This window comes from Jaculus jaculus, chromosome 3 (genome assembly GCF_020740685.1).
Source record: "Jaculus jaculus isolate mJacJac1 chromosome 3, mJacJac1.mat.Y.cur, whole genome shotgun sequence".
Lineage (NCBI taxonomy): Eukaryota > Metazoa > Chordata > Mammalia > Rodentia > Dipodidae > Jaculus > Jaculus jaculus.
The window spans coordinates 144,569,016-144,586,589 of NC_059104.1; the positions used below are offsets into that span (position 1 = coordinate 144,569,016).

At 38.9% G+C, this 17,574-nt stretch overlaps 1 protein-coding gene across 10 annotated transcripts in view; it reads left to right on the forward strand.

Moving 5' to 3' along the window:
* Positions 1–17,574, forward strand: part of Akap13 (A-kinase anchoring protein 13) — a 283,132-nt gene that overhangs the window by 216,098 nt on the left and 49,460 nt on the right. For all 10 annotated transcript variants that reach the window (XM_045145632.1, XM_045145633.1, XM_045145636.1 and 7 more), the window contains 2 exons: positions 11,558–11,600; positions 14,075–14,207. In XM_045145632.1, the coding sequence (XP_045001567.1) occupies positions 11,558–11,600; positions 14,075–14,207 (176 nt within the window). The remainder of the gene's footprint in view (positions 1–11,557; positions 11,601–14,074; positions 14,208–17,574) is intronic.

Sequence of the window (17,574 nt, forward strand, 5' to 3'; positions counted from 1 at the left end):
TAATTTTTAACTGTATTGACATCTTCTGTACATAATCTACTATGATCATAATCCCCTCCCACCACCTTTCCTTTTCTCCTTCCCAAAACCCCTCTCCATTGAATCCCTTCTTTCCAACTGGTCTCTCTTTTATATAGATGTCATCTTTTTCTCCTATTATGCAAGTATTGTGTAGGTAATATCAAGGACACACTTTTTTTAAGGCAAAGAAACCTTTATTTTATGTTAGAGACAGAGAGGGAGAATGGGCACACCAGGGCCTTTCAGATGCTGTGACCAAACTCCAAGTGTGTGCACCCACTTGTGCGCATGTGCGACATTGTATGTTTGTGTCCCTTTCTGCATCTGGCTATACATGGGACCTGGAGATTCCAAAAGACGTTGTTAATCTTCACAGGCAAGCACCTTAACTGCTAAGCCATCTCTCCAGCCCAAGGACATGCAATTTTTCTTTTTTTAAGATGTATTTTTATTTTATTTATTTATTAGAGACAGAGAGAGAGAGAATGAGCCCACTAGGACTCTAGCCACTGCAAACAAACTCAAGATAGATGCACCATCTTGTGCATCTGGGTTATGTGGGCCCTGGAGAAACGAACCTTGATCCATAGGCTTGGCAAGCAAGTGCCTTGACCACTAAGCCATCTCTCCAGCCCCAAGGACACACAATTTTTAAATAAAGTTAACTTTAAAGGGCAGGGGAGATGGCTCAGTGGTTATAGGTGCTTGCATGCAAAGCCTATTGGCCCAAGTTCAATTTCTAACACTCACATAAAGCCAGATAAATGCAGTGGACTGAATTCATAGCATGTGCGCAAAGTCCCCCTCCCCCAACATACATACACTAAAATAAACTTTTAAAGTTTACTTTGAAATAATTTTAGACATCAAACTGAGTCACAAATAATTCTCACTGGAAAAAAAAGGTTAGAAGCCAGGCGTGGTGGCACACACCTTTAATCTCAGGACTCAGGAGGGAGAGGCAGGAGGATCGCTGTGAGTTCAAGGCCACCCTGAGACTACGTAGTGAATTCCAGGTCAGCCTGGGCTAGAGTGAGACTCTACCTCAACCAAACCAAAGAAAAGAAAAGTTAGAAAAATAGTATAAAGAGGCCCTGTATATTCTTCATATATTTTTCTCAATGCTGCAACAAAATGCCTGTCTTAAGCAATGTAAAGGAGCAATGGTTTGCTTCACCTTACAGTTTAAGGGTGTATATGTATACACACACATATAGATATAGAGAGATACCCCAAAAGGCATGGCTCCTCAAGCTTGAACAGAGCAGTGAATGCTGATGTTCAGCTTTCTTTCTCCTTATTCAGTCCATAGCATGGTGCCACCCACAGTTAGCATAGTTCTTACCACCTCAACGGACCTGATCTAGAAAATCCCTTACAGACATGTCCAGTATGTCTCAAAGTCAGAGAATCCTACCAAATTGATAATGTCAACCATCATAGCACTTGAATGCCCAGATTTTACTCTAATTCTTATTTTTCTGACTCACTGTCTTTATCACTCTGTTTAGAACTTTTTCAGAGACACATGAGAAAGTAGGTTATACATACAGTAAGTAGGTTATATACACAGTATTCCTTTATCCCTAATATTTTAATGTATATTTATTTTTAAAATATTTAATTCTTAGGCTAACACAATACAGTTATCCAGATCAGGATGTTAATACTAATAAATATGATTTAATAGGACCTTATTCAAATTTTAAATTTTCTCACCTTTTCCTGGGTACAAGATCCTATCCATTGGTGATGAGGGGTATATAGACATGTTACAGTAACCATAGCACAAGGCGACAAAAGAGTGATTACAAGCTCCCATGTGTTTTGTATTTCATCAGTGTCCCCTTAATATAATCAGATTTAAATGACAAAAATAGTTGCCCTAAATTTGTGGTATGTTTAGTCTGACATTCTAGCTGAATGGAGGTCTAATCTTATCTTTACTTTTTTTAGGTAGAGTCTCACTGTAGCCCAGGTTGACCTAGAACTCACTCTGTAGACCCAGGCTGTCCCCAAACTCACTGCAGTTTTCCTACATCTGCCTCCCCAGTACTAATATTAATAGTGTGTGCCGCCTCACCAGTCCCTAATGCTTTAATTTTTATATTTTAAATATTTAACTATTTATTTATTTGAGAGAAAGAGAATGGGCATGTCATGGCCTCCTGCTTCTGCAAACGAACTCCAGACAGTGCATGCTTCACTTTGTGCATCTGGCTTTACATGGTTACTGGGGAATTGAACCCAGACCATCAGGCTTTGCAAGTAAGTGCCTTTAATCTCTGAGTCATCTCTTCAGTCCTGTCTACTCTTTTTTTTTTTTTGGTTTTTGGATTTTTGAGGTAGCGTCTCACCTCTGGTCCAGGCTGACCTGGAATTAACTCTGTAGTCTCAGGGTGACCTTGAACTCACGGCGATCCTTCTACCTCTGCCTCCCAAGTGCTGGGATTAAAGGCGTGCGCCACCACGCCCGGCTTGTGTCTACACTTTTTAAAATGTTAACTGGGAAATGAAGACAAGATGATGATTATCTTCAGTTTGTCTTCCTTTTCATATGATTAGCATTTGAAATTCATGGATGTAGACTGGAGAGATGGCTTATTGGTTAAGGCGCTTGCCTGCTGTTGCAGTCAGGTTCACATTACTGGCAGAAATCACCTGACCAAGAGCAGATTGTTGGGGGAAAAGGGGGTTTATTTTGGCTTTCAAACTCGAGGGGAAGCTCCATGATGGCAGGGGAAAGCAACAACATGAGCAGAGTGGATATCACCCCCTCACCAACATCAGGTGGACAACAGCAATAGTAGAGTGCGCCAAACACTGGCATGGGGAAACTAGCAGTATCACTCATAAACCTGCCCCCAACAATGTACTTCCTCTAGGAGTCTTTAATTTCCATTTGCTATCAGCTGGGGTGACTAGCATTCAGAACACTAAGTTTATGGGGAACACCTGAATCAAACCACCACAAGCATTATCTCAGAAACATGAACATTTTCTCATGGCCTTGAAATTGGTTGTGTCTTATAAAGCATGTGTGTTCAGGATCAACACTGAAGTCATCCTTGCATCACTACTTTCTATCTCTTAACTGTGCTCTGTCTTCTGTTGAAGATTTCTGTCACAGTTTTTGACAGCTATAAACATTTGAACGGTTTTGAAAATGAATATCCTACACCTGGCTATGGTGGCACACACCTTTCATGCCAGCACTCAGGAGGCGGAGGTAGGAGGATCACCGTAAGTTCGAAGCCACCCTGAGAATACAGAGTGAACGCCAGGTCAACCAGGGCTAGAGTGAGACCCTACCTCGAAAAACAAAAATAAATAAATAAAAAGAAAGAAAGAAAGAAAATGAATATCCTGTGAGCTGTTATTGGAAATGTTTGCTTTTTTTTTCATAGGAAATTAAGGCATTTGTAAGTTCATAGTCCACCAGTGTTTCATAGTTCACCAATGTTGTTCACCAGTGTTTGGTCTTGGTGTGAAAATAGACAAACTACAGCTCACTTAGGGTGGGAAGGCTGTGATAACTCCTGTCTGCATAGACGAACATGATAACACATGTTGCTGGCTCTGCTGGGAGGCATTCCACTTTAATTAGAAAGGTGTATACCTGCAGTCTTATCTCCCAAATACTAATTCAGGTATTTTTGTTACTAGAATGTAAGGATAAACTTCATGTTTATATACACAGAACAAACTGTATGTTCAATATTCTGCTCCAAGATTATAGTTCTGTGGTTTTTAAATATTTTTTGATTTTATTATTTGCAAGCAGAGAATGAGAAAGAGACAAAAGGAGAGAGAGAATGGACATGCCAGGGCCTCTTGCCACTGCAGATAAACTTGTGATGCATGTGCCACCTTGTGCATCTGGCTTTATGTGGGTACTGGAGAATCAAACCCAGGCTGTCAGGCTTTGCAAGCAAGCACCTTTATTGTATTTTTAAAGTTTTCATTCATTGCTCCCATCCAGATGATGCTTCAACCAGTAGACTGTGTATGTCTCAAAATTCTAAGTGTATTAAAGGGTGATGTTAAAAGAGAAGTTAGGCCCATTAGATAAGAATGTGCCCCAAGGTATAGCTTCAGTGCTAATAAGATTACTTCATCTTAATTTTCTGTACTACTTCTCTCTGTCAGTGATGGAGTGGAAACTTAATGAAATACATATATGTTCTTAGCAGAAGTTCTATTTGGAGAAAATAACATTGACAAATATGTCAGAGAGAACAAAGCTTTAAGCAGATAGACTTTGTATCGATCTTCTGGTTGAATTATATGTCTATATATGTGTTTAGTTATGTATGTATATATGTATATGTGCACATGTGCATATATTTACATGGACTGAGAGTTTTTAAAAAACTGTATCACTGTGTTAACCAGAACTTCTTGCAATATGTATTGAAGATTTCGATATGTAGCAGGGACACTATTTAGATATTTACACAAACAAGGTTTTCTTTGTCATTCACAAACTTTTTAATCCAAGGAGATACTTCTAGATTCCAGATAACAAAGCAGTTCATTTTTGCTTTTAGAATTTGCTTCACACCTGTAAACACTGTAGAGCACATATTATAATAACACCTCAGTTTTGGACAAGACCGCCATTGCCTAAAATGCCAGAGTATCTTGGTGTCCAAATCTCTTTTGTCCTTGTTACATGCCACAAACAACAATCTGACACTGCTTAGTGCTTGTCCACAGAACAAAGCAGCTTTTATATTGACAGGTACAGGACATTTTCTCTGATTTCATTTAGAACTGTAAGATTCCAAAAGCCTGATAAAAGAAAAGTTGATTTGTTTGTTATCTACCTATCTTAATGGTAGGAGGTGATGAGCTTACTTATAGGCTTTCTTTGTTGACTATATCTACAGCTTACCCACATGAGAACAAGTGATTCTAATAGAAAAGGGAAAATACAGCCACTAAAAGAAGCAATCAATGTTGTATAAGTATTAGAGCTCAGGAATCAGAGAAGGTTTTCTAAGAAAGGCATTATCAAGGTTTAGACCAAAGGAGTAGCAGTTAGTTGGGGTGACTTTGTATGTTGAAAACTAAACTAAGGAATTTATTTTGTTTCCTGAAGGCAACAGTCATGTTAATTAAAATACAACCACAATGAAAAATTGTTGGGGAGGCAAAAAGGCTTTTGCCAGGGTTCTCAAGGCAGTAAGTGGTGTACTGCAGTGACTTCAGGAAAGAGTTTGAAGTTCAGAGATATCTAGAAGACAAAAAAATCCAGAGGCCCAAGTGAAGTGTGCTGTGAGGATTCGTGGGTAGTGCCCAGGTTTCTACTGTGGATAAGTTAGGTAGGCAATAGGTACTACTTGCCCACTGAAGGAATATAAGAGGAGAAACCAATGGTCATCAGGAAAAGATTTATTTACTTCTGCACTTGTTGGCATTCACTTGCTTGAGGATTGTTGACCCACAGGTGAGCAGAAGAATAAGTCTGTCTCTGAAAAGAGAGTTCTGCCTTGAAGATTAGGAAGAGGGGAGGCCCCAGGAGATACACTTGGATTCTAGATGATACGGCAACTCACATTCACTTCCAGAACTTCCTTCACGCTTGATCATAGTGTCTTCATACTGTCCATGATCTCATGGAGCCTCCCTCAGCTCCCATGTTCCACCACGCCTGGCTTCTATTTTTTTTTTTTTCATTTTTAATGTGCTTATTATTAGCACATAAGATCAAACATAATAATGGGTTTAATTATGACATTTTCTTATGTGTACATAATGGTTTTTGATTATATTCAATGTAATGGTTTTATGTACTTCTAAAAAATTTTATTTATGTATTTGTAAGTGTGGGGGTAGTAATAAGAGAGAATGCCAAATGCTTAAGCCACTTTTTGTATCAAGCTTTACATGGGTGGCTAGGAATTGAAGCCAGGCTGGAAGGTTTACAAGCAAGTGGCTTTGACCATTGAATAATCTTCCCGGCCCCTCTATGTAGTTTACTTTTATGTAAATACATATGTGTTGGGGTGTTTGTGTGTTAATGCCAGGGCTTCTTGTCACTGCAAGCATACCCACCTAACTTTCCAGGATGGTAATGGAATTGAACCCAGGCCAACAAGTTTTGTAAGCAGGTACTTCTAACTGCTGAGCCATAACAACAGCCTACCCGTCTATGGATTTTCAAGAAAGAAAAGTATAGCTATGAATGCAACCATTAAAAATAGTTGACTTCTGATTTTCATAATTAACAAGTGCATATTTGTTAGTTGAAGTTTTTAACCTCATTAGAACTACACATATTCACAAATGAACATACAACTAAATTACATGGTAAATATAGATAGCCTTTCCAGGAACCTCATAAGCCGGTAACATTTTTCTGTTCCCATACAGGTTAGAGGTAACTTCTTTGTCCTGGCATAATTTTCACATGCCATAATGTCTGTCTGTTAACTACTTGTCAGCAGCAGATGCAGCCAGCAAATCAGATCTTTCTCCATCAGTATTTCTCCAGTCCTCCTGAAACCTAAAACTCTCTTTTCCTTTGGCTCTTCTCATTCCAGTGATGAGAGGAGGAGTTGCATAGTAAGTATGCAACTTTAGTGTCCATTGGCTGTTCTTCAGGGTCTGACCAGCTCTGAAAATGCTATAGGCTTGTTACTTTTAAAAAAAAAAAGTGCTTGAGAATATTGATCCCTTTGTATACTGTCTTCTGTAATTTTCTTGTCTTCATGCATGCCTGTGAAAATTGATTTTGATGAAACAATTTTGTCTTCTGCAACTACTACTAACATTGGTAAATTCAATGCCTTCCCAATTCCAGTGCACCAAGTATCTTTCCAGAGCACACCTTCAAAGGCATGAGGGACGTGTTCCCACCCCAATTTGTACCCTTTGTAATAGTAGGCATTCATTTCACAGAACTTTCCGTTTGATAACACAGACTTTATTTTTCCTGATCTATTTTTTTTTTCTATCTCATGGGACAGATATCTAGTTGTCCGTAAATAATATTTAAAAGCTAATGTTATAATTTTCTTTTTTCACCTTTTTACAGATTTAACAACAAAACCAAAAATTTTACTTTGAAATTAGATCCTACAGATTAGGGAATAGAAGTTACATGTTTTTCTCATCTGTTTCTTTTTCTCCTTTGGAACATTCTAGATTATGCTGTAGCCTTTTCAGTAATACATAGATTTCAGATTAATACGTTCTTGGTAATGAATTGGTTGTTCCTATCTAGTAGCTGAAACCTACAATTCCTGAGCATGGTGTAATAGTTCAACAGGTTATTTGTGCCTTAAAATAAAAGTCTGGCTGTAATGGTATTGACTTGAAGCCCTACTTTATAAGCTAAATTTAATGACAAGTGCATTTTCTTGTAATTTTGTCATGGAAATGATGTTTTTCTTTTATATTCAGGTCCTGTTTTTCCCAACCACACCAAGAGGTCCTAGAAACTGAAGAACATTTTTTTTTTTCTGCAGTGAAAATGTCAGGAATATAGGTGCCATAAATATTCTTAGAAACTAATCACAGATATGTTTGCTTTTTAATTTATTCTACAGAAATCTACCAGTAGTTTTTGTTTTGGCCAGATTTATTGGGTATTTTTCTTGGGTTTTGTTGCTGTTTGTTTATTTGTTGAGTGCTGGTGGTGGTAGAGATCTAAGCAGGGCTTTGTGCATGCTGAGCAAATGCTCCATCACTGAGCTATATAGCCCCAGCAACCAAAAATCTTTTTTTGTTGCTTTAGTTTGCTGGCTATTTTTCTGTACAATGAACTGGGCTTTTATTTTGTTTACATTACTAAGGTTGTAACTTACTACCTAATTGACTAAAAAGCATCCAATACTGGTAACCTGAGAGAATTTAATGGTGTTTATGTCACTGAAAGCCCCTTGGTGGGAAAAGTTTAAAAAAAGCTGTTGATTGATACCACCCATTAGATATTTTTAGGAACTAAGGGTAGGGTCTCACTCTAGCTCAGGCTGTCCTGAAACTCAGTCTGTAGTCCCAATCTTGCCTTGACCTCACAGTGATACTCCACCTTGCCCTACCCACTAAATTTTTATTTATTTTATTTTACTTTTTACGGACAACTTTCATAATTGTAGACAATAACACATGGTAATTATCTCCCTCCCCTGCTTTCCCCTTTGAAATTCAACTCTCCATCATATTTCCTCCCCCTCCCAATCAATCTCTCTTTCATTTTGATGTCATGATCTTTTGATCTTTTCTTCCTCTTATGATGATCTTGTATAGGTAGTGTCAGGCACTTGACATATCCAGGCCAGTTTGTGTCTGGAGGGCCATGTTGTAAGGACTCCAAACCTTCCTTTGGCTCTTACATTTTTTCTGCCATCTCCTCCACAATAGGCCCTGAACCTTGGAAGATGTGATAGAGGTATTTCAGTGCTGAGCACTCCTCTGACACTTCTCAGCACCATGATGCCTTCTGAGTCATCCCAAGGTCACTGCCATCTGAAAAGAGAGAGAAGCTTCTCTAAGCAGAAGCAAAAATAACATTAATATATGGGTATGAACATTAAGAGAAGTGCTTACTGGGTAGTTTGGTGAGCATAGTATATACATTTAGCCAGACACCAGCAGACTTTACACCACTAGAGCTCTTGTTGTAGGTTTTCGGTATCAGGGATGTATTTCCTCCCATGGAGTGGGCCTCCAGTCCAAGTAGAAAATAGTTTGTTACCCCCATAACAGTCATACCACTATTGTACCTATTGGCTCATTTTGTCTGGCTGGCTAAATTTAAGGCCAGCAATGTCCACTGATAAGTATCCACCTTTCCTTTACTCAGTCTCTAACACTGACCTCATGAGGCCTTTTCACCCCCCAAAAATCTGTTATTCTACTTACATGTATATAATGTCATCCCATTAAGTGCCCCCTCCCTCCCCTTCTGTTCTCTTTCTATCCCCTTTCTAGCTTACTGGCCTCCATTACTGAGTTCTATTCCTACTCACATAAAAGTCCAATCATTTGTAGTTAGGTCCACATGTGAGAGAGAACATGTGATATTTGGCATTCTGGGCCTGGGTTACCTCACTAAGTATAATCTTTTCCAGATCCATTCATTTTCCTGCAAATTTCATAATTTTCATTTTTCCTTACTGCTGAGTAGAACACCATTGTGTAAGTGTGCCACATCTTCATTATTTACTCATCAATTGAGGGACATCTAGGCTGGTTCCATTTTTAGCTTTTGTGAATAGAGCAGCAGTAAACATGGTTGTGCAAGTATCTCTAAGGTAGTGAGACAAATCCTTAAGATATATGCCTAGGAGTGGTATAGCTGGGTCATATGGTAAATCTATTTTTAGCTGTCTCAGGAACCTCCACAATGGCTGGACCAGATTGCCTTCCGAACAACAGTGTAGAAGGGTTCTTCTTTTTCCACATCTTTACCAGCATTTATGGTCATTTGTTTTCATGATGGTAGCTATTCTGACAGGAGTGAAATGGAATCTCACTGTAGTTTCAGTTTGCATTTCCATGATGGCTAGGGATATAGAATATTTATTTGGATGTTTATATGCTATCTGTATTTCTTCTTTTGAGAACTCTATTTTGTTCCATAGCCCATTTTTTAATTGGGTTGTTTGATTTAGGTTTTTTGTGTTCTTTGTGTATCTGAGATATTAATCCTCTGTCAGATGTATAGCTGGCAAAGATTTTTTTAATATATATTTATTTGAGAGAGACAGACACGGGGGGGGAGCAGAGAGAGAGAATGGGCGCGCCAGGGCTTCCAGCCACTGCAAACGAACTCCAGACACATGCGCCCCCTTGTACATCTGGCTAACATGGGTCCTGGGGAATCAAGCCTCGAACCAGGGTCCTTAGGCTTCACAGGCAAGCGTTTAACCACTAAGCCATCTCTCCAGACCCTGGCAAAGATTTTTATCCCATTCTGTAGGTTGCCTCTTTGCTCTATTCATAGCATCCTTTGCTGTACAAAAGCTTTGAAATTTCATGAGGTCCCAATGAGTGATCCGTGGTTTTATTTCCTGAGCAGTTGGGCTTATATTCAGAAAATCTTAGCCAAGACCAGTATGTGAAGGGTTTCCCTTACTTTTTCCTCCAGCATTTTTCAGAGTTTCAGGTCTAATATTAAGGTCTTTGATCCATTTGGATTTAATTCTTATACATGGAAAGAGATAAGGATCTATTTTCATCCTTCTACAGCTATATATCCAGTTGTCCCAGTACCATTTGCTGAAGAGGCTGTCTTTTCTCCAATGAGTATTTTTGACATTTTTGTTGAAGATCATGTTGCTACAACTACCTGGATTTACATCTGGGTCCCCTATTCTGTTCCATTGATCTGCATGGTTTTTTTTTTTTTTTTTGTTGCTGTTGTTGTCTGTTTGATTTTTGGGCCAGTGTCATGTTGTTTTCGTTACTGTGGCTCTGTAATACAGGTTAAATTCAGGTATGGTGATAACCACCAGCCTATTTTTGCTGCTTAAAATTGTTCTACATAACATGAAGGTTTTTTTGCTTCCAAATGAATTTTTGGATTGTTTTATCTATTTTTGTAAAGAATGCTATTGTAATTTTGATGGGGATTGCATAAAATATGTAGATTGCTTTTGGTGAGATAACCATTTTCATAATGTGATTCTTCCAATCCAAGAACAAGGGATATCTTCCCATTTCCTGGTGTCTTCTGCAATTTCTCACTTGAGTGTTTCAAAGTTCACATTGTATAGATCCTTTACTTCCTTGGTTATGTTTATTCCAAGGTACCTTATTATTTTCTTTTGCTCCAATTGTGAATGGGAGTGATTCTCTGATTTCATCCTTTGTGTGTTTGTTGTTAGCATGTAGGAAGACTACTGATTTTTGTATTCTGCTACATGGCTATAAGTGTTTATCATCTCTAACAGTTTGCTGGTAGAGTCTTTAGGGTCCTTTATGTGTAGAATCACATCATCTGCAAATAATGGTAACTTGTTCTCTTCCTTTCTAATTTGTAATCCCTCTTATGAGTGTCTCTTGCCTTATTGTGATGGCTAAGACTTCCAGTACTATATTAAATAAAAGTGGGGACAGTGGACACCTTATCTTATTCCTGATTTTAGTGGAAAAGCTTCAAATATTTCTCCTCTTAATATTGATATTGTCCGTAAGTTTGTTATAAATAGTCTTCTTAGGTTGAGATGTTTCTACTAGATTTTTTTTTAACTAAGGTGTCATAGGTTCAAATGCTGATAGTTTCACACCTAGATTCTGCAGATTTGGGAAGTAGATCACAGATGTCCTCCTTCTTACCAAGCTGGATTAAACTTACTTTATTCATGACAAATGCACTCCACATTTCTCCCTGTTTGTGTTTCTGATTTGAATGTTTCAGCTTTAATTTTTCTTCCTTCCAAATCTTTTGAAGGAAGAGGCACCATTCTCTGACTTTTAAACACTTCCTGCCTTATAGTTATGATCTAAACTTTCATATAGCTTATCTGTCATCAGGGCAAAACCCTTCCATTCTAATGTTTATTCTGTATATTTTGTTTTCTAGATTCACGACCCTTCCATAATACCAGTGGTAATCTGACTGAGAGGTACTGTGTTTATTTTTTTTTTTTTACTCATTTTTCCAAAATGAAATGAAATAAAAAATTCTGAACTATCTTATTACATTTAATAAGTATGCTAAATTGTTTGAACTTATTGGGTTCTGACATCCTTGAATGACAAGTTTGGAACAATTAGAAGTTATTTTATAATAAAGGCTTTGTCTTTTAAAAAATATTTCTCGCCGGGCGTGATGGTGTACGCCTTTAATCCCAGCACTCAGGAGGCAGAGGTAGGAAGCTCACTGAGTTCGAGGCCACCCTGAGACTACAGAGTGAATTCCAGGTCAGCCTGGGCTAGAGTGAGACCCTACCTCAAAAACCCAAAAAAAAAAAAAAAAAAAAAAAAATTCTCTACTTTTATTCTTTATATTGTCTTCATGATAAAGATTTTTATTTGTGTCCATTCATGTAAAAGTACACTTATGTCTTTTGAATTTGTACATTGCTTATAAAGATTGTATGGGGGGTATAGTGTATGCAGATGTGCACACTCTATGCAGTATAGTTATGCAGAGGCCAGAGGAGAATATCAAGTGCCTTTCTCTGTTGCTCTTCCACAAGTATTTTCTTGAGGTAGAGTCTCTCCCTCAACCCAGAGCTGCTGTATTTTGGTTAGTGATTTTCTAGTTTCTGCCCCTCCCCATACCAAACTGGAGTACAGATGTGCGGGGCCACACCCAGCTGCTTATGGAGAACTTTTCTTAATTCCTAAATACTGTGCCTTGTTTCATAATGTGTGTGCGTTTTGTACTTGTGTAGTGCCTCTGCCTTCTCAGTCTTAAAAGCTTTAAAGCTGTTGGGCATGGTTGCATGTACCTTTAATCCCAGCAGTCGGGAGGTAGAGGTAGGAGGACACAAGTTCAAGGCCAACCTGGACTACAGAATGCATTCCAGGTCAGCTTGGGCTAGAGTGAGACCCTTCCTTGAAAAAACGAACAAACAAACAAAAAAAAAACGCTTTAAAGTTGGCACTGGAGGTTTTACTCAATGGTAGACCATTTACTTAGCCTACATGAGGCCTACCTTGGGTTTCATCCTTACACATAAAAGTTGTATATATGTATGTAATGTGTGTGGAATATACCACTGTCTAAGTAGAATTGGAAGTTTCTGGGGTTTTTTAGTTTTTTTTGGGGGGGGGGTTGGTAATTTTGAGTAACAAACCCAGGGCCTTGCATATGCTAGGCAAGTAAAGTAAGGGCTCTACCATTTGTCTACACATCAACATGAATTGTTTCTTGACCTGCCAGCACACACAAAATTTCTGCTGACTTGTTCATATTTTCTCTCTTGATGAGTATGAGAGCATGAATAGGGTTCTGACTGTTGTAAGTGTCCCCCTTTCACAAAGACGTCACTTGTGTTCCATGATCCAGAGCCTGGTCAGTGAGTGCCTGTGTGCTATCTTTATTTATTTGCCCTCTCTTTAGGCAGTGTTTTTTTATACCATTCCATTTTTCTCTTTAAAACAAGCTGCATTGCTTTGTCAACATCGTCAGTACCAGTGCAGCTCCTGCAGGCTCTGTTTATGGTCCTGCATATGCTTTCTCAGAGTGCTGTGGGAAGGTTCTAAAATGACTCTTATAAAACACCTTAACAAAGATGGCTTCTTTGTCCATATAATGAATGATTTAAGTGTTTAGTATATCAACTATGCAAGTTTCCTGAGGTCAAAACAGCCACATTGGATTTCATGTAAACTTCTTGAAGACACAGATAAGTAAATCTAGATCTCTAGAAACTTGTCAAAGTGGATCTTCCATATATCAAGTGTATCCAACTTGTGGCCCAACACTTTGGTGGATGGCATTGCCATGTCAGAATGTCAAAAGTTCCACCACTCTTGTTCTACATTCTGTCTGAAATTTATTTGCTTGCTTCTTCCTCTAAAAAGTGTACGTAACCTCACAGACAAGTCCAGAGTCTTAATTGTAAAGTGTGTCAAAGATTACAAAAGATGTGTGACTAATGAGGAGCCTGGATATGTAGTCAGTCGTAAGAGTCTTCATTGTGGAGCTCTTCCGGCAGTACTCCATTATTCCATTTAGGGTGTGAACTTCTTTTCAAGCACCCATTTGATGCAAAGAAGGTAGCACACCCAATGCTGTTTTTAAAGTTTCTTTTTAACATGGGTTATGCAAAAGTCTTTTTAGTTTTGTTGACAACCTCTGTACATATACACACTATTATATACATGATCATGAATGCCAAAGCCACTTCCTTCCCCTTTCTTTGGCTCTTAAATTCTCTTCACCACCTCTTCCAAGTGGTTCCTGAACCTTGGAAAGTGTGCAGTGAAAAGTTAACTAATTGAAATATCCATGGCTGTTGTCATAAGACATGAACAGTTTTCATTGTAGCCTAAAGTGTTCTTAGATAGTGTCTACTCTGCATCTTACTCTGTTTCCAATCTAACTTAGTTAAAAAAAAAACTCCTCTTCCTTTTTTTTCCCATTTAGTATAACAGAAGAAAACTATAGTTTCCTGCCTCAGAGCCCCTCCAAGAAAGATTTTGAAGGGAAGAGTGGAACAAAAGTTAGTCGCACATTCAGCTACATCAGAAATAAAATGTCTAGCAGCAAGAAGAGCAAAGTAAGTATCCCCCATGTGACCACTGCAGCCAATCTCCTGTGAGACCTTGCTGTTGGGTGTGTGTGCCCAAAGTAACTCAGTGGTGGGGCCAGAAACAAAAATAATGCATACAGTTTAATCAAAAATGACTTAAGTCTGTGAAGCCAAACATTCCAACTATCACAGTTTTTCTCTGCAAGCACAAGCTAGTATCTCAAGAAAAGTAACAGTAATAGAGTTAGCCTTAAGAGGTCCTGCCACAAGCTGTTGTGCTCTGTGCTGAGAGCTGTTAATACACCAACTTTTTTTTTTTTTTTTTTGAGGTAGGGTCTCACTCTGTCTCAGGCTGACCTGGAATTAACTGTGTAGTCTCACAGTGGCCTCAAACTCATGGCAGTCCTTCTACCTCTGCCTCCTGAGTGCTGGGAATAAAGGCATGCACCACCCGTCCAGCCCAACTTTTTTATTTTTTAAAGAGAGAGAGAGGGGGGGGGGGGAGGGGGAGAGAGAGAGAGAAAGAGAGAATTGGTATGCCAGGGCCTCGGCCACTGAAGTCGAACTTCAGATGTTTCCTCCCCTAGTGGGCATGTGCAACCTTGTGCTTGCCTCACCTTTGTGTGTCTGGCTAACGTGGAATCTGGAGAATCCAACATGCGGCGTTAGGCTTTACAGGCAAGCTCCTTAACCATTAAGCCCACACAACTTTTTACTTACTCCGTTACAAGAGCTTTGTAAGGTGTAGGCCTTATGCCGTACTTTAGGAGGTGCCTGTCAAATGTGGAAAAAAGATTTAAGCCCACTGTTCTTGGGCCTCTGGTCCAGCACTCTCAATCACAATGTATGCATCAGCAAATCTGGTTTAAAATGCAGTGTAAAGACTGCTGAGCTCAGGGGATTGAAATATGCAATAGTTAGTTACTAGGTATAAAGGAAGGAAAAATATGCACAGAAACATAAAGAACTTTTTTTTCGTTTTTTGGTTTTTCAAGGTGGTGTCCCACTGTAGGTCAGGCTGACCTGGAATTAACCATGGGGTCTCAAGGTGGCCTTAAACTCATGGTGATCCACCTATTTCTGCCTTCCAAGTACTGGAATTAAAAGCATGTGCCACCACGCCCAGCAAGAACTTTTAAAATTTAGATGGGGCAAGCCTGAATACCTAAGTTTGCAATCCCAGACTCCATGTAAAATGCAGAATCTACTTTCCCTGAATTCTAGTCACTTATTTACATATTGTCCCCCACAAAACAAGAAATAATCAAGTAAAATTTTGAACAAATTGCTGACTATATCTGTGTATGTTGTGAATGTATTTATATATACATAAACATGTATGTATATGCACAAATGCTTAGAAGTAAGCATTAAACTCAAGATCGTTGTAATAAAAATGCACCCTATTCTCTCCCTTAGCTTTTCAGGCATTTAGTTAAATGGGCTAACAGAAACAAAGCCAGTGTATTTTAATAGTTGTGTTAGCTTTTGTCACTCTGACAAAACACCTGAGAAAAGATTTGTTTTTGTTCAAGAGGCTTTCAGCTTATTATCACTTAGCCCTATTGTTTTGGGTCAGTGATAGTATCATACCTCATGGTCAAGCATGTGCCAGAGAGGTTTGTTTCATAGTGGCTGGGAAGCAGAAGGCAAGGTGGTGGCTATGGCCCCACAGTCCCCTGCAAGAATACAGCCAACCCCTCTCAGCAAACTTTATTCCACTAGGTACCACCTCCTATATGGCCCACCATCTGCAAGCACATGGACCTTGTGGGGGATATTTAAGATCCAAGCATGACACCGGATTTTGTCAATAAGATCATTCTTTTAGCAAATACAGTAGGGATTTTTGCACACACACACAAAAACTTCTACCCCAAACTGTTCTTTCTTCATTTTTCCTACCAAATACAGGATGGAGAGAGACAAATCATTTCTAGCACAATTATTTATTTTAAAACTTTTTAAAATATTTATTTGAGAGAAGCAGAGAATGGGCATGCCAGGGCCTCTAGCCACTGCAAACAAACTCCAAACACATGCACCATCTTGTCCATCTGGATTATGTGGGTACTGGGGAATTGAATCTGGGTCCTTAGGCTTTACAGGCAAGCACCTTAACTGCTAAGCAATCTCTGCAACCCTATATATTTAAATTTTAACTTTATACCTAGATTTTTTTTTAGAATTTTTTTAATAGCATCAGAGGATAGATATGGGTGTCATGCTGTCAGCAATAGAATCTAATCTGTTTAATTTGTTACTGCATGGTTGAACAGTAGTTGGCATTAAGAGAAGAAAATTCTCTTGGGGGCTAGAGAGTGGCTCAACAGTAAAATATGCTTGCTTGCAAAGCTTGACATCCTGGATTTGATTCCCCAGTACCCACATAAAGCCAGATGTACATAGTGGTGCATGCATCAGGAGTTTGTAGTGGCAGGAGGCCCCAGCACCCCCATTTTTCCCCCGTCCAAATAAATAGTTTTCTAAAGAAAATTCTCTTGGCTAGATCATTGTAAATTATCCAAGTGTTATTGGGCCATTTTGATATTCTTAATCATTTGCTAGGTATTTGCAAGCACTGGAAAGAAATAAAGTTTACAATTGTAACTTTGAAAAATTCTGTGAAAGGTGAATAAGTGAGTGGAAGCTCCCTTTCTGTCCACCTCTCCATTGGCATGGGTTTTTAGTCCGATGCAGTGGATACATCACTGAGCTTGTGCAAGGAGGTAATTGGAACATTGAAAAAAAAAAAAAAAAGTCTTAAGCCTGAATGTAGGAAGTGGAACCTGACCTTTAAAATAGTCTCACCCCAGCTTCCTTATTCTCCAAACTGAAGCACAGTAAAGTCAAGTCAAGGGCTAGACAGTGTATCAAGCAGAAACTGCTTGTAATCTGACTTTGGCAAATAGCGCTTATCATTCCATGCTAACTCTTCAGCAGAATCAATAATGAAATATTTCCCACCTCCTTTACCTTTCCTTTTTAAATCTCAAAGGACTATCCCTATCTAGAAGAGGGATGGTGAGATGCTATAGGAGGAAAGGCTGTGTTAGAGTGGAATTGCATGTCACCAAAAGTACTAGTTGGCCTCTTGCTTCTTCTTGTCTTTTAACACTGTTTTGCAATTGAGCTTGGTTCCTCTTTCAGACTTGCCTTAAAGATTTCATCTTTGAGGGTTGTGCTGTCTCTAGCAGTGGAAACAAAAAGTTACAAATTCATAACTCTAGATTGCAGTGCATTTCCCTTGATCAGGTATTTAGATTGCCCCAGTGGCCAAGGGTATCATCATGTTTTCTTTCATAGCTGACGGTTGCTAGCTAACTTTAGCAGCTGCTACAGAACATCCTGGCTTTGTCTGTAAGCACAGACAGTGAAATAGTTATATCCACAA